The 20,128-nt window shown below is 28.8% G+C and overlaps 3 protein-coding genes across 4 annotated transcripts; 1 reads left to right on the forward strand and 2 right to left on the reverse strand.

Annotated features, from left to right (window-relative positions):
- Positions 1–5,164: 5,164 nt before the first annotated feature.
- On the reverse strand, positions 5,165–6,498 carry LOC122523197 (basic helix-loop-helix neural transcription factor TAP-like). Its single transcript, XM_043644851.1, has 3 exons — positions 6,194–6,498; positions 5,698–5,899; positions 5,165–5,443 (listed from the first exon to the last, which is right to left on the reverse strand). Exons 1-3 carry the CDS (start codon positions 6,496–6,498, stop codon positions 5,165–5,167), a joined length of 786 nt encoding a protein of 261 aa, XP_043500786.1.
- Positions 6,499–8,974: 2,476 nt separating this feature from the next.
- On the reverse strand, positions 8,975–16,324 carry LOC122523223. The gene is made up of 16 exons (XM_043644880.1): positions 16,181–16,324; positions 15,558–15,677; positions 15,347–15,467; positions 15,004–15,265; positions 14,165–14,287; positions 13,958–14,048; positions 13,745–13,881; positions 13,367–13,499; positions 11,342–11,464; positions 11,132–11,252; positions 10,250–10,514; positions 10,006–10,128; positions 9,836–9,926; positions 9,409–9,545; positions 9,185–9,317; positions 8,975–9,025 (listed from the first exon to the last, which is right to left on the reverse strand). Exons 1-16 carry the CDS (start codon positions 16,322–16,324, stop codon positions 8,975–8,977), a joined length of 2,175 nt encoding a protein of 724 aa, XP_043500815.1.
- Positions 16,325–17,187: 863 nt separating this feature from the next.
- LOC122523409 (KICSTOR subunit 2-like) lies at positions 17,188–19,337 on the forward strand. 2 transcript variants are annotated; one of them, XM_043645128.1, is made up of 9 exons: positions 17,188–17,305; positions 17,387–17,533; positions 17,659–17,810; positions 17,874–18,014; positions 18,093–18,231; positions 18,301–18,494; positions 18,569–18,719; positions 18,789–18,899; positions 18,997–19,337. In XM_043645128.1, the coding sequence occupies exons 1-9, from the start codon at positions 17,225–17,227 to the stop codon at positions 19,165–19,167; spliced, it is 1,287 nt and encodes a 428-aa protein (XP_043501063.1). In that variant the 5' UTR covers positions 17,188–17,224; the 3' UTR covers positions 19,168–19,337. The 2 variants fall into 2 exon arrangements, with proteins under 2 accessions (XP_043501063.1, XP_043501064.1); XM_043645129.1 differs by having other exon boundaries at positions 18,569–18,704.
- Positions 19,338–20,128: the final 791 nt, after the last annotated feature.

The following is a 20,128-nucleotide window of genomic DNA, read 5'->3' on the forward strand; positions in this document are numbered from 1 at the left end:
ATATGATCTAATAATGAACAATATTGCTTTTTTTTCTCTTTTTTCTTTATTATCAATTTTTTAATAAATTAATTTACGTATGTTCTAACGAAGAACACGTAAGCTACCAACGAAGAGAATGTTTCATATGTTATCACTTTGATGATAGGGTTCTGAGACTCACTTACCGGTTCTTTTATTTCGAAGCAACTGACGCAGTTCCAATAAAAAAATATATGTTTCCTGTAAGGAATATAAATAATATAAAAAATAAGGGAGGTATATACGGACGATGAGAAGAATAATGCAAAAGGAAGTGTAAAGGAAGCTGAATGTAGAAAAAAAGGGAGATAGCCGGTGATATACATATATATATATATATACACATACACAAACGTGTACGATCTGCGTGATCGCTTGCTTTTCATTTTTCCTTTTTCTTCCTTTTCTCTTTCTTTCTCATTCTTTTTTCTTCTTCTTCTTCTTTCTTACCATGATGAAAAGAAAAAAAGAAAGTGGAAGGAGTCGCACGTTTTAGGTGTTATTTAGATCTGGTTTAAAAGTAAAAATTATTTCTAGAAAATACCATAAATATATAGGAACCTGTTTTTATCACTTCTGTAGCACACGATTCGCATAATTTCTCGGGCATCTGCCGTTGAGAGAGATACTCATTTGTGGCTTGTCCTTTCTCCTTTCCCTGTCATCGTTTTCGTCTTATTTCTCCATGACAAAATATAATCAAATACATTCGCCATAAAACTAATTCTTATAACATATGTTATCGATTGAATAACAAAATCGTGTCTATCTACAAATAAATATTTCTAAATTAAATATCTCGATAGATTATTACATATGTATATACATATATGTGTTAAAACATGCATACGTCAATTTGTGAAAAAATAAACTAAATAATCCACATGTCATAACATGATCCACATGTAATTGTGTAACATGATCTTGTAATTTTGGTTATAGATCTTCTTACCTAATTTTAAAACATTCACACCATCGGTTATGACTGCATCAATCTGTAAATCATATAAGATTTAATTAGATATCAAATTTTGTAATGAAATATTATGTTCTTTTTATTAAAAAAGAACATAACATAATTTTTATTATTAAATTTTTTATAAGATTAACTACAATACATATATGTATGGATATAGTACGTACTAAGAAAATATTTTTTTTTATTTAGAAATGAATAATGTACATTTTTATGAGTTTTCATCAAACATTTTACAAATTACCACCATTTTAAAAATTACAGAACGCAGTAATTGGACCGCGAGTGAAATAGTGTTAAATGTTGCCCCGTTCTTGGGTCACTAGCAAATCTTGCCAGATCGATATTTCCCCATTTCTCCCTATATAATAAATAACACATTCCCCTGAAAAAACCATCCACTAGCTTGAAAATTTTCAGGTACCATCGCAAAATAAGTTTTATCTCAATAATATGAAATATAATTATGGAATTGAATTTTTATTCAAGCAACATTTTCATTCAACATTTCATTCAACATTTCATTCAACATATTCCCTTTTGTATAATTAATTATATATAATTATATTATAATATATTTATATACCACACACAGACACGATGGGAACTCTCAACAGTCATTCCATCATTTCTTTTCGACGATAAGAAAAAAATGTCCGAGTACGGTTCCACGCATTGAAATCATCTTCAGGGAAGTCGGCAAAGCCGTTGAGAAAACAGTTTTCTCGGATTCGTTTGCTTCTAGACGACAACGTCTTCAGCTAGAAGAGTTCGAAGCTAGTAAGCAGGATACCTTAGTCATCTTGTCGGCAAGTTCTTTCGAGGACTAATCTAATAGCCAACTCCTTTTGTCGGCCTATAACTAAGAGACTGCCGCAACTAATTCGTCTTTTATTTTTCAGTAATCTTTAACTTTCGTAGGATGAATGACTATGAAAAAAAATAACTTCAGACAACACGATTGTTCATTCTCATGTATGTATATTAAAAGATTAGAAAATTTTCTTCTTGCAATTATTCATCATAATGATGATAGAAAATTTCACATGAATTTTAATGACAATAATATATTCGTAGAATGAAATTTTTGTGGATTTTGAAAAAAAATTAAATAAATAGGAAAAACAGAATTGTGATATTAACAAAAGGGGTTAACGAGTTTATGGTCAGAACGAAAGGATTGGTGGCAAATTCTTTCGATACGGTGTCAGATGGTGGTAAACCTCGATATGTCTAATCTTATTTCTTTCTTAACACCATAAGGGTAGCGAGGTGTCACGAAATTTTTGGATCGAAGGTTGCATCGTTTTAATACCTGCAACGTGCCGTGACGAATTATTCCTTCTCATCGATAACTTTCACGATTCTCTAAATCAATATTTTCATATATTATTTTCAGTTTGTTTAAACGAGAATAAAGGAGAGAGAGAGTTTTTGTTTTTCACGATTTTTCAATTAATAAAATATCCTTAACCTTTTCTAATTATATCTAAAATAATTAATTTAACGTAGAAGTAACACATTTTTTTCAATATATACTTATATATTAAACTATGTTTTATACAATAAATAATATTATATTATAATATTTGTATAAATTAAATGTTCAAATGGTATCACGTCATTTTTGAGAAAAATTGTTTGGATAACAATTATCTGATTTCAATAGAGGAATATTATAACATTAATTACTTTTTATTTAACGAAATATTTTTCAAGATTATTTCAAAGACCAACTTGACTTTTGTTATAATTGCAAACAAATTCTTTTCAACAGAAGAAGAAGAAGAAGAAGAAGAAGAAAAACCAAGTAATATTCGTTTGATAAACGTTTTCATTTTGAATTTGATATTGGTATTTATGGAGTATTAAAATTATTGAAAAACAGTTCAAATATAGACGACATAAAAGAAATCTCGTGTCTCTATGTTTGTTAATTTATTTTCTGATCAAATGGGTGTGGAAAGGTTACGGTCAGAGAAAATCGCATTTATAATCGATTTTCCGTGAGATCCTTTTTCTCTTCGTTTGACCATTTCAAGTAACGCCCAGAAATTCCGCTAACCGCTTCGTTAAATCCGTCTTGCTTGTTTCTCTACCTTCTTCATTTTTTGTCTATTTTTTCCTTATTCCGAACAATAACGTTGTCACTTCGATAGAAATTCTTCTTCTTCTTCTTATTTTTTTTTTATACCATAACATGAAATGAAATAACACGTAAAAAGAACAATATTTTAATCAAATCTTTTATTGATAGAATATTCGACACATGACAAAGGAAAATAATCGTGCAAATTACTTGACGAACCCCCCCATTGTCGGTCACTTTTTTCTGCTGTCCGCCCACGACTGTTGAGAAATGATAGATCTCTTTGCCTCCACCTATTCTGCTGTCCAAATTTTTGATCGAAATTTTCTTCTTTTCATTTTTTCAGGGAAAAAGATAAAAATAGAAAAAGGGTTTGAAATTGCTTTCCGACTATATCTCGTTAGCTTGCAAGCTGTTTTCGTCAAAGTGATGCTATTTAAACCAATATTTTTCGTTTTTTACAATGCTTTATTTACAAAATTTCTTATAATAACTATAATAATAATAATACAGGAATACAACATTTTTTGATGCTTAAAATCATTCTTAATATCTATCGAGAATACTGTTCGGAAAGAAACTAATCGCGATGACACACGAAGTTACGATTTGAATAAATACTTCTTTGGTCTGATGCTGTATATTTTTCCTTAATTTTCTAATAATTTATCTAGAAAGAAGGTATCATTTGCGAATTGCTTAAAAAGTACGTTTTAACATAGGTATACATATATAATTATCTTACGAACGGAATGGAATTTTTAACGAGACACATGATTTTATATATCATTGGACGGAAAAGTAATATCGTGTAGAAATGTGAATGTTAAATCAATTTCTATTATAATTAATCTTTGGACATCATTAATTACACACATTTAAACTAAAATTATTACATTTAAGTAGACACACTACGGACCAGATATTATATCAAATATTACTTACAATTAATATATATTTACATTTACAAAAAATGTTAAGTTAATGAATCATTAATAATGATAAAAAGGAACATAGTGATACAAGTGAACAGACCAAATCAAGAGTATTAACATTCAATGGCACATCCTTTGTCATACTCTATTAATTCTCTTTTCATATTAATTATAATATTACTAATAAAATCGGTTTTTTCTTTGTGCGCTTAATCTATAATATTTATTAAACGTAATACTTAAATAATTATTTCGTGTTAACTTATCGCATATTGATCTATCCATAATCAGTCGTCGCAATTTCAGAATCACAAATAATTTTGTCTCTCTTTTGAAATTACATATTAATCAAATAGAATTAATGAATTAATTTTTACATCGGTGTATTTAGAAAATTCGTATCGATATTTAGTTCAAATATCTTCAATTTTTAACATAAACTATATAATAATTAATATCATGTGTTTATACTCCTTATTTTAAGTATTTATATTCACATTTTCTACCACAAGGACAAATATTTTAATTAATAATAATATTAATTAAGATTTTAAAATATAAATCAAACGAATTTCGATGTGTTTTTCAAAAATATTATTTAACTTGACTTAACAAAAGGGTAAGTTAATAATTAAAAACCCAACGGAATATTTACATTTCAGAATATTATCATTAAGTAATAAGATTGATATAAAATACGAATAGATGATAATTAAATTAACACTTGAAAATAATAAATTAGTAAGTATTATAAAGTATAAACAAAATGACGCTTCTCAGACGTTATTGTATGCCAAAAGGGGTTAATTTTACGCTAAACCTATCACGTGAGATCAAATGACCACTACACGTTCTGTAATTTGTAAAAATGGAATAATTTGTAAAAAAAATGCAGTGAAAACACATAAAATGTACATTATTCATTTATAAATAAAACAACATATTTTTGGTTCATTATCCAATTATCTAAAATCTTATTTTATATTATAATATATGGTTTTATTTTTAAGCGGCCATTTGAACACTCACGATAGGAATAGTTATACATGAAATGTCGATAGGTTTAATATTAATAACTATCGAAAATAATCGATACGAATTTTTGAAGCCAAATATTACAATCTTTTGATCGAGCTCACCTTTTTATCTTTTCCCATCATGTTTCTCGAGTAATTCACAGAGTGCGGTGATGTACGTTTGAGCCATTTGAAGTGTCTCGAATTTACTGAGCTTATGATCACTATCTAAACTTGGTACAACCTCGCGCAGTTTGTCAAAGGCGTCATTCAAACCATTCATGCGACGTCTTTCACGTGCATTCGCAGCTAATCTCCGTCGTTTTAAAACACTCGGCGATGGTGGTACGTCGCTAGAACGTCGTCTTCCTCTTCTTGGCTGTGTCGTTGGAGATGACTGATTTTTCTATAAGCCCCGACAAAATTTCTTAAATTAAAACTAATTAAATAAAATGTAAACGATTAAAGAGTCAAGCAATGTGGTTAATAAAATGACATTAAAAACATAGAAATCGTGTACTGTTTGTTCCCAGAAAAGCGGTAAAAACACGCTAAAGAGCAAAGATAAAACAAGAATAATATTTTTAAATGAAATATTTTCAGCTTGTGGATATGTGCTGAAGCCGAGAATTGTTAATAACAAATTTTCCGAACCTGAGCTGTCGAAGATATCCCGTCCCAACAATTTCTTCGCGACTCGGTGATCGTACAAACTGCCCTGTCGCTTTCTATAGATTGATATTTAGATTTTTGTGGGAGATTCTCATAACAATAAGCCGTCGAATGATATTCCATTGAATTGTCTTCATACAAGGTCGTCCTAGGTGACATTCCATGATCAATTCGATGTTGACTATCGTATCTGTGAAAATCATAGATATGTTGCATTCCAACATTTGAATCAACACGTTTAAATCGTGCGTGAGATACATAATTTGTTGTTTTTCAACAGTGATCAAATTCGTGAACGATAATAACGTGCAACAAAGTAGTGCTACGATTAAATTAAACTCAGAAAAAGTTACCGATTATCGTCGATAAATTTTCATTAGATTTGAAGATTTGTCCTGTAAAATGTATCGTTAGGGAATAGAAAGAAAAAGAAAAAAACTAAGAAGCAACAGAGAAGAGAACTATTGTAAAGGAACAAACTAACCGTTGTGGTGTAACGGGTGTCATAACACCACAAGGTCCTCTCTCGTATCCCTCCGGTGTCCTCGAATACTCAGCTTCCAAGTTCTTCGCATAATCAAGATTCTCAAGTTCTCTTCTTGGCGTTAATTCACCCTTGTAGACATAATTTTCCCCATACATTGTCTTAACTTGTTCGCAGTTTGGTGAATTGTATGGGGAGGGATAAAGAGAATCATATGTCCTCCCAGTTGATGTCGGATAAGAGGACATTAGCATATCCGAGGAGCAGGATTGATAATCGCTATGATGGTTGGAAAGTAAAGCCATTATCAGTTCAAATCCTGCATGCACTGTTTTTTTTCAAAAATGATCATCAGTATCCCCCAGAACATATCCTCGTTCAAAGAGAACGCTTTTCCTTCGTTAACATCGCGCAGCTTGATTTCACTTTGAGACTCAATCGAATTTCACTTTCACGATTGAAGTACTCGTATCCTGGCCATTTTTTATCTTCCTTCCTCTTTCTACTTTCTCACAATGAGAGTGACACACAACTTGTGAAATCTTTTGGATCTCTTCCTTCTTTCTTTCTTTTCTTTCTTTCTTGCTTGCTTGCTTGCTTGCTTTTTTTCTCTTCTATTTCCGGTATTATCGAATTCACTTTTATCGAAGAAAAAGAGAAATGTAGGAACCTAAATAAAGAAAGTTTCGAGGAGCAGAAAAAGTGACAGAGAGACACACAGTGAGAGATCTTCGCGGTGTAAAGGCTCGAGTTTGAGTGTGGCGCGTGCCAGAGAGTTCTTCGCCGCATCAACATATGGTTCCCACTTGGTTTCGTGCTCATCCTTATAGGTAATACGTGCACCTGGTGGGCCCAGTCCGACTCCTCCTGCGCCTCTATCTACCCTCTCCACAATTCTTTATTTTCCCTTCGCGAACTCCTCTTTCTAGCGAGAATGCTACCACACATCCTGCTTCCTGTTCTGACGTACCTGTAAGGGACATCATGAGTTTAAAGAGACACCGAGGACACGAGAAAAAGAGGATAATGAATATTTGATAGAAATGTTCAACAAGTACTATCACATTAGATGTTAATTATTATAAAATATCATTCCAATATTATAATCAACGATCAAATGAAATTAATACCGAAAATGCAGTTGCAGAATTTCCTTTGAAGGATGAATCTTGATTAAAAACACTCGTATTGAAACTAAAAGATGAGAACCCTGTTGTACCCCCGATCTTTTGGTAATCCTAGATACATCAAAATATAACAAATTTTATTCGTAACAATATAGTATATAATGCATAAAGATATTATATATAATATATACATAATATATACATCGTTACGGTCCGCTGATGATTTATTACTGTAGTTCATTTTTTTCTTAAAGAGAGGGGCGACGACATAAAGGGAGTAGAATCGATGGAATCGTTCGGTGATCCCTTTAAATTCTAAGAAGATACCAAGATAATCTTTTCCTTGGCGGGAATGAGAATGAACTAGGGAGTTTAAAATTGTGTCGAGTGGAGGGCACGCTAAAAAGAGGGTACAACGGTCGCGTGCTATCAAAGGCATTCGCCTTAAGACAATTAGCGATATCCATCTAAGACGGTTTGCCTTGAGACCCTCTTCGCAAGGTGTTCTATTTAAAAGATCTCGGGATAAATGAAGTGTTCTGTAAAAGAGGAAGGAAGGAAGGAAGGAAGGAAGGAAGGATGGACGGACGGACGAATTCAGATGGGGTCTCACTTAACGGGAATTCGATCATTTTTACTGGAAATTCATTTTCAGATTTTATCAATGCGATTAAGATTATGATTTTTCTCATTTTGTTGCGTTTTTCTTTTTCTTCTTTTTTTTTCAAACAATTATTTTATCTAAAAGCAAACATTATTGAACACCAGAGAATTAGCAATTAAATAAACTTATAAATAATTGTACGAAATAAATGTAACAAATTTCGATACTTTAACTTTGCTCGCAAACCATTTTGTCAATCTTTAATTATTTATATGAGTCTATTAAGTAATGGAAATTAATAGTAGTTATTTAGAGGTGTTATATTGGAAATTGTTATTTATGTAAACGTATTTTCTTTCCTTTTCGTATATAACATTACTTTCTATTATTTAAAAGTATAATCAATAATAATCTACGAGAAAAATTCAAAATCATGATTCGTTATTTTCATTAAACAAAAAAAAGTATTCACGAAAATCATTTTGTTCTTTCTTGATCGGAATGATCTTACGATATATAAATATACCTATTTATTGTTAGAAAAATTAATTGGCCTTGAAATATAATGATAGAAAATATATATTAGAGATACGTGTTGGAAAATGAATTTTCATTGATTCCACTAAAAATCATGATCATCGTGGAAGGTCGTTATGGACCTTTCATCGAGCCAGCTCATTTTCGATCCAATTAGAGCAGAACTTTCCTATGATAGATTTCTATTTCCCCTCTCGTTTTTGAAATTTCGGCAATCTGTCGTTGATCTTTATAAACGAATTAGCTAGAAGACAAACATATGGGCAGTACAGGCACGCGTTCTATTTCCATCGTGAGTTCTGCATTGAAAAACTGCAAATAAAATACTAGTAATTGTAGATACATGACATTCATAATTATCAATTAAATATACACTATGTAAATATATATATATGTTATACGATATATCATTTTAAAACTAGAATATGTTTCTTCTTTGAGGTAATTCGTCACTGATCTAACCATAATCCATGACTCGAAGATTGATCGAATAACTAGACTCAGTTTCGTAGATCATCGCATTGAACAGAGAACTGTGAAATAGGAGAACGAAGTGCGTACAACCTTAAACATTATACGAGAAACGTAATTAGTGAAAAGTATGTTTAAACCAGAAAATGATATTCTGTTGTACGAGATGTGAATATTTTATCTGAAGATTCTCGCACAGAAAAATTCATTATTATCATTCTTTTTCTATTACTTTTCTTATTTATTTCTTACCGCACTGAAATTCTCCAAATTCAAAGTATAAAATTTGCCTGCAGTTAATTGAATAGGCGTTTGACTTCTAAGTATCATGAGATTTAAAATTTTTCTTGTTCTTAATGAAGCACGATACCAATTCCCATTTCCACTGATGATAAAATGTAAACATTAAATTAAACAAATATTTATGTTCAAATACTATCTCGATCAATTATTTAATTAAATAAAGTAATACTTACGCGTATTCGCATACTCGTATACTATGATCATATAATTGTTGAGCTGGCAAACTTTCGAACAACAAGTGGCAAGTTTGTGCAATGGCGAATGAGCCATATCTGAACGCTTCATCCGGTTTGTTCAAATGCATCACAGCCTGATCACAAAAAAAAAATATTCATTTTAAATATATACATCATTGTAAAAAAAAACAATTCGTTTGTATGATCTTTGCTTTTTTTTTAAATTATCTTCTTGTGAACGATTTATCAATTTTTTATGACGACATTTTTAATCTGAAATGAATCTTTAATTGATCTTTAATTGAAACAATATTTTCGATAATGTATTTAATAATATTCACTTGAAAAAAAATATAATTTAGAAAAAAGAAAACTTTTTAATATTCGTCCGTAAAAGGTAAAAATAATATTTCACGAAGTTTACCTGAAACCCCGTAAAACTAATGCAAACCATGTTAAGTCCAAGTTGTACAAAGAAAGATATTGTATTCGCTGATTCGATCATTTGAGAATACCTTAGAAAGATACAACAAAATTCAAATTAGATAGGACGTAAAACGTATATTTCATCATTATTCATTAATAGATACTAACTGTATAATATGATTATGTAGTAAAACGCAATCTCCAGCGACTTTGCTAGTTTTATCATTTGCTTTATCTGGATAGACATCGACATTCATGTCACCGTCCTTGATAACATTTTCCAAACGATTACTGGAAGAATAAAAATAAAAATTAATTACCAAATTAATGTTTTTCTTCGCAATAATAAATTCAATTCAAATAAAAAATTAATTTTCTTTATTTTTCAATATAAAATCAATATTATATTTACCCTAAAATCGTTATGACTCCACAAATATGTTGTACATAGAATACGAACATCGAATCGATTCCAACAACAGCAGCACAAAATCCAATAGTACCAAAATACGAATGTATCAATACGAAATAATAATATTTTTCCATATTAATGAAATATTCCGCATGAAATATCAAAGGATACTGTTCCGTTTCGTTTCCAGCAAAACCCAAGAATTGTGATGAAAGTGTCATCACTGGAACCATTAAAAATGGCATCATCGATCCGTAGACACATACTAGAAAATAAAATTCAACTATTAACCATCTTCAAAATTATATAATTTTTAAGTCAAATACTTTTATATATACTTTATATTATATAATATACTATACGTGGTCTAAATTACGAAAAATTAAAAATTGTTTCTACAAATAGATAATTCTTTGTAAATAATTTGCATAATATCTTATTTAATAATATAATATAATTAATTTATACTTCATCGTTTTTATATTATTATGGTTAATAACAAAATTGTATTGTAAATAAACGTAATGTAAACTAATAGAAAGAAATCTTATTAATAAATAATTTTCATATTTTCTTAATTATTATAATATAATTATAATAATAATTAATTTATTTTTTTTTTGCTGTTTTATTTAAATCACTTTATCAAAATTAATAAAAACTAAACTCTCATATTATTCCTTAAGAATAATACATAATATAATATTAATACTCAGAAATATAAAATAATAAAAAGAACAATAAATATTCAAATAACAATAATTAAAAGAACAATAAATAAAAATTGTTTAAAAAAAAAGAAAAAAGAAAGAAATAACAAAGAAAAAAAAAATACAATTTCAAGATAATGAAAAGAATTATAGGAGATAAATCTGATTGTACCAGCATAACCTTTGCTCAACAACGTTCCAATGGAATAATAATCGCGAAGAATACGAATCTCTTCGTCCTTCTTCATGGCCATTCTCCAGTCGTCTTGCATCGTCACCAAAAGCTTTTTCATCTATGAGAAGATATCATTTTATATGACGGTAATATTTAATGGAGAGGTCTAGCTTTATCTCTTATATACACAACTACACTGGTACATACCTTGGCGCTGTTGAAAATAAAGTTAACGATCTTCACGACGATCATCAGGCTGACCAGGAAAGGCGCGAAATTTTCCAAAGCGATATCACTGTCGTAATTCCACGCGGCAATCATACCACCACCCTGAATATATCATAGTCATCATCTTCAATAATACGTCCATTAATGTGTTAATTATTGTACAATTATGCCAATGATCGATATATACATAAACACATTTAGAAAGTTCATTAAATACATTTGTTATTAGATATTATTTTTCAATAAATTTAGATATAAATTTATGTTATTTTAATGATCGTTATTATTATCATAAACATCAGACATATGAACATGAAATTAGATTTAATTAACCGATAATTTTAAATAATTATATTGATACAAGTATATTTTTGTAGAAAAAGCTTGAATCAGAATTCAGAAGAATTGATATAACGATATGTAAATAATACAACTTGTTCATGAAATAATATGTATATTAGATATGAATATTAAGAAATTATTTCTTTTTCGCAAACTATTAATCGTTGGTCGCACAATGGCCAAAAATAAAATGAAAACATATTAATTACGAGGCAGAAAAAATCGCTATCAATAAAAACAACATTATAATGCTCAATTAAAGTAAATTTAATCTTTTAATGCGATAAATTCCTAGATTTTATTATATAACGCGTAGTACGAGTAATCGCGTTATATAAAAACAGTTGTCGTAAAATCTTTTGTGCGTTATAGGAATTCAGGCTGTAATAACTCGTAAATATACGTAAAACTACTGCATATATATAATATAATAAATGCATAATCGAATAAACAATACCTGTAAAATAGCCTGTGCACCAACAAACGGTAAATATATTAAGGAAACCAATATCTTCTGCATTTTAGTCTGATGTGGCCACTGTCCAACAACGTGCATTAGTCTTCTGGTAAATTTCATGTACCGAAATTGCGTGTCGTCCATTTCGATGAGTTCGACATCGTACGACTACTGTTTCGTTAGAAAAACGAAATTTCGATTTGACGATAAGCAATACCGAAAACTCATCGAACATTCTGTTTGTAAAGTTACGTACGTCCTAATAACGAAAGATTTACATGTCTGATGATGGAAATAAGCGAGCTATAATTAGGTAGGGTAGCTTGTGAAAAATCGATCGGGTGTTTCATTTCATTCTATGGCCTAATCGATGCGACTAATAATGGCGAAATTGTCATTCGCTTGACAGACTTTATACATGTGTGTATATTTGTACATATATATATACGTATGTATGTATGTGTGTTTAATATTTCGAGTCTTTCATAATATGGTCTACGTATGAGTAATTTTCTTTGTTCCTTTAACCCTTTTCGACGCTTTTAACTTCTTCAAACTTGCAATAAGGGAAAAACCATTCTAAAACTACTTCTTCTTCTCACTTCCTCTTTCTATTCGTTTCACTTTATTATCGATTTTGAACGAAATCGACTACCAATTCGTGGGTGAAGACAATCAACGACTTTTAGTAAAGTCCGAGAACAGAAAGAGAAGTGATTACATCGTGAGTATAAATTGTAATTCTATAGTTTGTAAAATTTATGAATTATTTTTGTTTAAATAAAGAATTCTTATTATAATTTTATTTTCAAGAAAGATATTCAAGAATTACTTTTGTTTTCCATTAATGTCTCTTAAAATGGCGTTATTCAGATTTAAAAAACAATTTTATTTTTCATTGAACGCTTAATACGCTTATTTATAATCACTAAAACACTCATACATAGTTAACGGTACGAAGATCATAATTTTCTTTATACATTCATCTATATACGTCAATGATTAAAATTCTAATTCTAATATTTTTCGTGGATTAATCATAGATTTCAATAATCATTGTACGGTGCGCAAAACCGTGAAAAAGGAAAAGGACGTTTTGACAACCTTGAAATAAATATCATCGTTTAAAAATTCATTATTGATAAAAATTAATCAAATTTTAAAATTTATTTTTTTTATCCAACAGGATGTATTAACCATCTTACCTTAGTAAAATTCTCTAAATTTAAGACGTATAATTTTCCAGCGGTTAATTGAATCGGTTTTACACATCTCATTAGCATGATTTTTAAGTCTGTTCTAGTAGCAAACGATGATTGATACCATTTTACTCTGACACTAAAATACCAAAAAACAAATTATTGTAATTATTAAATTAAAAAATAAAAGAAAAGAAATAATAGGACAATCATTTGCATCAATTTCTTCAATGTTTTTTTTGCTTTTTCATAATAAAAGTTATCTGAAATCTATAATTTTCATTTAAAAATATAGTACTTCTGTTTCCTGATAAATATGCTTTTTTCTTCTCCAATATATTAATAATCATAATAATAATACACATCTTAACTGCACTATCTTACGCATATTCGCTAATACGATCAGTATGATCCATTAGTTGCTGTCCCGGCCAACTTTCGAGGAAGACAACAAACGTTAAGCCTAACGTAAAACCACCGTAACCTAAAGCTACGTCTGGTTCATCCAATTTCATGGCAGCCTAATAAAAAAGTAAGTTAAAATATTTTTTACAAACAAATAAAAAAATAAGATCATCAAATGAATAGTTACTCAACCTGATATCCTGTAAAACTTATACCAATCATGTTAAACATTAATTGAAAAAAATGAGAAATCGTCCACGTCTCTTCCAATTTAGTAGCGTACCTTTTGAGTTATGTAAGAGTAAAAAAATATAAAAAATATAATTGCAAAGTACCATAAGTAGTCTTATCGTAAACTGTACATTTCTAACTAACTGTGATACTGTTTTTTATACTAACTGTATAACGTGATTATGAAGTTTGATGCATTCTTTCATAGCATAATGAGCTCTATCGTCATGAACGTTTGGAATTAGATCTATTTCTAGATCATCACCCTCTATGACGTTCTCTAAATAATATCTGCAAAAAAACTGATCTTTATTTAGAAAAAAAAAAAACAATTAAAAATACTATTTAATTACAATACAGACTATAGATGTGATTAGATATTAATAACATGTATGTAATTAAAATAAATTACATGCGTGTTCTCGATCTGTATAATAAACGAATAAAAAGTATTATTAGGAATTTTTGGAAATAGATTTGTATATATTGAAATAGACATTTAATTTTATTTTATTTTTGTTGTTAAATAATATCTAAATATATTTAAAATTTCTATGTTATTTAAATATAAAAAAGTTGCTCCCTTGGATATTCTTTTATATTAAAATAAAGAGCAGAGTACTAAAAAATTATTTTTTTTACTGAATTGGAAGGGTAAAATTCCTTTCAGACAAATAATGACTTCCATAATATATTCTACACACAATCACACTAAACTCTCTTTTTTTTCACGGTAGATACGGTCCTCAAAATATCCTATAAAATAAAATTCATATACAGAGTTTCCTGTAACTGGGGGAACACGTAAAATGGACATATTTTAAATGCAAAAATGAGTCGAAAATGTAGAATAAGATCTGTAACATGAGTTTTGGAAACAGGTTTATACGAACATTTTTCATTTTTTTGACCTAAGTAATCAGTAGTATTAGTTTGGTCCCAACATTTTTAGAAACCTTCTATATGTAAATATGTAAATATTAACTCTAATATATGTATTTATTTACCCCAAAATTTCGCATAATGCACACCCATGCTGAACGTAAAATAGATTAATCGTATCGATTGCAACGACAATCGTGATATATCCAATCGTACCAAAATAAGATTGTATTAACAAAGGATAATAATAAGTTTCCACATCGACGAAATACTCAACTCGAAATAACAAAGGTTTATCATCGGTCGAATTAAGAATTCCCAAAACATTAGCCACATTTATCAAACCTGGTACCATCGTAAATGGTAACATCAAACCATACACAACAGCTGTAAACAAAATGAAACAATCGAAAATAAATTTCTTTTTTTTTAAGTAAAAAAAATAATTATTTATAAAGATTTCGAAACCTGAATATGCAAAAGTAGCTTTCTTTCCAACTTCGTAATATCGACAGAGAATGTTACGTTCGTAATCGTATTTCATATATAATTTCCAATCCTTTTGCATCGTCGTAATTAAATCCTTCATCTATGTCATGATCAATGACATATAATGATTATATACATGTTATATTTATGTATACGAGTTATTATCAATTTGATAAAATATCGAACGTACTTGCTCAAAATTATAAGCAAAATTGATATACTTGGCTAAACACATAAAACTTATGATAAAAGGAGCTACACCTTCCATGAAAGCATCAATGTCAACTATAGCACATATCAAACCACCACCCTAAAATTTATATTTAATTTATATACATTAATAACATAACTTATAATATTTGATATATATTTGATATGCAAACTGAATTATTTGTACAGAAACTTGATATAATTTTAAAAAAATTATAATGATCGCTTTAAAATTGTCCCTAAGCGATTCTTTATCTTGTATTGAATTGACATTAAATCTATCGATTGTACATATGAACCTATCCACACTATAATAAAAATAATCAATTGTACTGATAATTACAACAGTGGATTTAATCAAAAATTTTTGTTAATGTTTTTATTGTATCTCTACTATAATTCTATTATATTTGAAAAGCTTAAATGTTGCATTAATAATAAATGAACTAATTATTAAATAATAATAAGACTAGATTTATAATTATCATTTTGCGTAAAATCAAAGGAAAGAAAGGCATTAACACGAAAAAGCACAATTTCAATTCTAAATTTGAAACCAGTCATTTGATCGTTTGTAATATATTAAGGATCGAATATATTTACCTGAAGAATTAACTGTGCAGCAATAGTTGGCACGAATAGAACGGAGACGAGGAACCTTTCTACGGAACTTTGATATGGCCATTGGCCGAGAACGTTCATAAGATATCTGTTGTAACGGATATATTGATACTGAATTTCGTCCATCTCCTCTTGTCTCGGATTCCCTTGAAATTGTGGTGGAATACAATGATCAATCGAGTCCACTTCTTCGTCGAAGCAATTATATGCACGCGTGTATAGTTCGCCTTCATTATGTATTCCCTTTGGATATACTAGCGTAATAGAGTGAAATGACTTGCCTACCCTATTATAGACAGTATATACAATTCTCTCAAAGGATGAACAAGGGATTGAAACAAAGTATAGGATTTGTGATTGCGATCGTTTACATAACAACTCTCTTTCTCTCTTTTTATACAAAAAATATGTTCTTTCAATAATTTTCTATGATTTTATCAACATCCTTCAAAAAAATATTGCAATGTTATTATTTTATTCTATTCTAAAAAGTTTTTCAACTTTAATATCTTAAATATACTTTTGTTAGTGGTGACGATTAAAAAAAAAAATTTTTTAAATTTATAAAAAATATTTGTTTATATTCATCTGAAATTTATCATATTTAGATTCTGTGAATAAAAAGAAAATATAATTCTTTTTTTTGAGATATTTTGTTCTTAAGGTAAATAGATTTAAAAAAAAAGTATAATAATCTATTGAAAGATAGCGCTGGCTGTAAATGCTTATTTTTGCTAAAAATTTTTTTAACGTTGCTTCTCTGACCGAAAGATGGTAAGGGTAGTTATTGGTATACGTTACCATAAGTAACTTAATAACTACTGTAGATAAAGTCGAATGTTGTCTTAATTTAACAGAGATGAGAATTATAAGGTTAAGTTAAATTTTTGGAATGAAGTCTTATTTGTGATATGATGGATAATGTATTTTAAAATGATTATATAATTGTATATCATAATTGAAGAATGAAAAAATATTCTGTATCTCTTTTTTCTTTTTCATAGTTAATGTAAATAAAATTAGAAAATGGATCACGAAGAGGAATTTCTTAATAATTTTTTTACTCAGGTTACACAGCTGTGTTGCGATAAGGCAAAAGAACTTGTTGTACGTAGTTTCCATTTATTATTTTACTGCCCCATTGAATTCATTTAATGGGAAAATATTTATGATATAATAAATTTCTAGGAGAAAGAGCGAGAATCATGCAGGCAAACACAAATGGGTCCGTGGGGAATGTTGTTGATGACATTACCACAAATAGCATTTACAGAACGCTCTTATGCAGATCTTGGTTTTCTTCATACAAAAAACAAAGGCTTTTTGAGAAAAGATGTATATACTTTAAGTAATTTTTTTAACAAATATTATTAACACATGTATAATATATTATTACTTTTAACAATATATAAATAATTAGATTTTTAACAAGACCTTGATGAAAAAACACTGCTTTTTAGAATTCCTTAAAAACTGTCTACGAGTCGTTAAAGTCAGATCTTAGAAGATTAGAAGAAATGACAAGAGGAACGAATACCATTGGTGCCATAGTCGCAGAAGTTTCTAGTCAACTTTATCAATTCATTGGGGCAAGGATCCAGTTGATAGATTTGTTAGTACAATATATTTCTATATTCTAATATATTAAATCTTAGTTAGAAATAATATGTTGTAGTTATGAGAAAATGTACAGTATGAGCGTTAACAGCAAAATAATGAAATATCAAGAATTATTACAATCAATTAATGCAATAGTACAAGCGCACTCTTTGTCTTGTACTCATTTAGCTTTAACGGCTATCAAAACAGCTTTGACGTAAGTATCTCCTATACTATGTTCTTTATTATATGAGAAAGAGAAAATATATAGTTAATTTTAAACTTAACTTATTAGTTTGGAATGTGAAATACTAGTTCAGTTAACAGAAGCGCACATAGAGATACAACACTGGAGATTTTTACCTACGCTTATGGCACTTTTTGGAGCGCAAACTCGAATGTCAGCATGGGAAAGAACTTTACAGAGTAAAGAGGTTTGTAATTATATTTAATGGTATATATTCTGTTAATAACACTTATATAATAACTGTATATATTTTTAGTCATGGAAATTAGGATTCGGTGCTACATTTCTTAAGGCAAATCAACAGCCCGCATTGTATCAATGGTTAGTAAAATTAAAAAATGCCATATTAGCTAAATGTTCTTTATATTTTCATACGACTCTGAGCCAACAAGCTACTCCAGGAGAAATGAGAAGTATAATGAGTAAACAAAGCGTGGATTATTACCATAAGTAAATTATATTTTTAATGCTTACAAGAATTCATACGATTAAAATTTGATCTAATATTTGTCCATGCATTTTAGAATTCAGAGTTTTCAGCGTAAGCATGATGTGGTTGCTGTTTTAATAGTGTTTGATTCTAGAGGAATGAAGGATTCAGGAGCAGGTTACAGACATTCAGATAGAAAATTTGAAACGTCTGAAGAGTTCACAATTGTTGTCAGTTGTCCATATGTAAATATAAAATAATTATTTGTATTAGTAAGAAATGATAAAATATAATTTCCTGATTATGTTTTTTAGGCGTTTATTCATAAACCATTAATCCATTGGGATAATATTCAAAATAAAATAAAAGAACGCTATGCAGAACTTCTTACTATGGATAAAATAATTTATGCTAAAAGCTTAAAGGTTAATTGATAATTTATTTTAATAATTTGTACTTTCTTGGTGTGTATTTATTTTTTCGTTAGATAATTTATAAATGAAAATGAAATATCTTTTCTAGGATTTATGTACATATGCACTGTATAATATGGATCCCAGAATGACTTTGATAACTATTTATGAGACTGAGAAACAGAGAGACAAAGAAAGACATGTTTCTACATTTATGTCCGATATGAGCACGCAAATAAAATGTAATAAAATTTACGAATCTTTAAAATTATCTAAATGATTAAAATTAAAATAAACAATTTCAATTGATAAAATGTGCGTAATAATCCGTTTGATTTATATCTAAATTTTTATCATATTCTTATCATTATTGTTGTAAATATTCTTAAACTAATGAGAAAAGTTATAAAGAAAGAGAAATAAACGATCCAAATCAGCATATTTTTACAATATAGTGTTACAATACATTTTTTGTTTAGAAATGATATATGATTTTAATATATTAGTAGCTATTTTTTATAAGTTATACAAAATGTAATCTCCAATGAGTAGCGAAATGCAACTCATTATAACTTGCACAATCTAACAAAAATATTATTGACTAAAAAAAAACATATTTTTCTATTTATATTTTTTAATTTTTTTATAGTTAATTTACGCATCAGAATGAAACTAATTACAATATATATATGGTAAAAGACAAATCCCTATACTAATGAATATTTATGCATACCAAATCGCGAATAAAAAACAAAAAACGATTGTTCATTTTACCTCAAAAGAGTAGAGTTGTTTGACAAATTTATTGCAGAAAAATTTTGATTTCAAGAGATAAAAAAAAGAAAAAAGAAAGATGCATAGAGAAAAATAAAGAAAGAGAAATAAGTAAAGAAAGTGTGGTGGGTGTAATTCTAGGTAAGGACGTGATTTCTCCCAATCATTGAAGGTAAGAAAATGAACGTGAAAAAGAAAAAATTATTCCAGGATTGCAAAGATGCAATGAATGCAAGCTCTTATATAGATCGCGACTGCTATTTGGCTGGAATTACAAAAGTATAATAAACATATAAAAGTTATTTAAAAAACGATACTAACATGTGCGTTAGAAAATTAATCCTATCCTGAAATAAAGTAAAATATTCATTAAATTGCCACAATCTTGAAATACTTCCTGATATCTGTAAAAGTATAAAAATGATTTAAAAAGGAGCTTTGCAAGTGTGTTGTAATTAATCATTTCC

The sequence above is a fragment of the Polistes fuscatus genome, unplaced genomic scaffold (assembly GCF_010416935.1).
Source record: "Polistes fuscatus isolate 324 unplaced genomic scaffold, CU_Pfus_HIC Scaffold6, whole genome shotgun sequence".
NCBI classification, from domain to species: domain Eukaryota; kingdom Metazoa; phylum Arthropoda; class Insecta; order Hymenoptera; family Vespidae; genus Polistes; species Polistes fuscatus.

Bases quoted from the DNA above. Each gene is read 5' to 3' on its own strand.
- LOC122523197 (XM_043644851.1), bottom strand. From the start codon at position 6,498: ATGGCTTTACTTTCCAACCATCATAGCGATTATCAATCCTGCTCCTCG. The intron at 5,900-6,193 runs GTTAGTTTGTTC...TGATTTTCACAG, and splicing joins ACACCCGTTACACCACAACG to ATACGATAGTCAACATCGAA. The intron at 5,444-5,697 runs GCTCAGGTTCGG...CGGGGCTTATAG, and splicing joins GGGACGGGATATCTTCGACA to AAAAATCAGTCATCTCCAAC.
- LOC122523223 (XM_043644880.1), bottom strand. From the start codon at position 16,324: ATGGACGAAATTCAGTATCAATATATCCGTTACAACAGATATCTTATG. The intron at 11,465-13,366 runs GTAAGATGGTTA...TGATATATTCAG, and splicing joins ATTTAGAGAATTTTACTAAG to GGTGGTGGTATGATTGCCGC. The intron at 9,026-9,184 runs GTAAGAAATAAA...ATAATGTTTAAG, and splicing joins ATTTGGAGAATTTCAGTGCG to GTTGTACGCACTTCGTTCTC.
- LOC122523409 (XM_043645128.1), top strand. From the start codon at position 17,225: ATGGATCACGAAGAGGAATTTCTTAATAATTTTTTTACTCAGGTTACA. The intron at 17,534-17,658 runs GTATATACTTTA...ACTGCTTTTTAG, and splicing joins AAGGCTTTTTGAGAAAAGAT to AATTCCTTAAAAACTGTCTA. The intron at 18,495-18,568 runs GTAAATTATATT...CATGCATTTTAG, and splicing joins AGCGTGGATTATTACCATAA to AATTCAGAGTTTTCAGCGTA.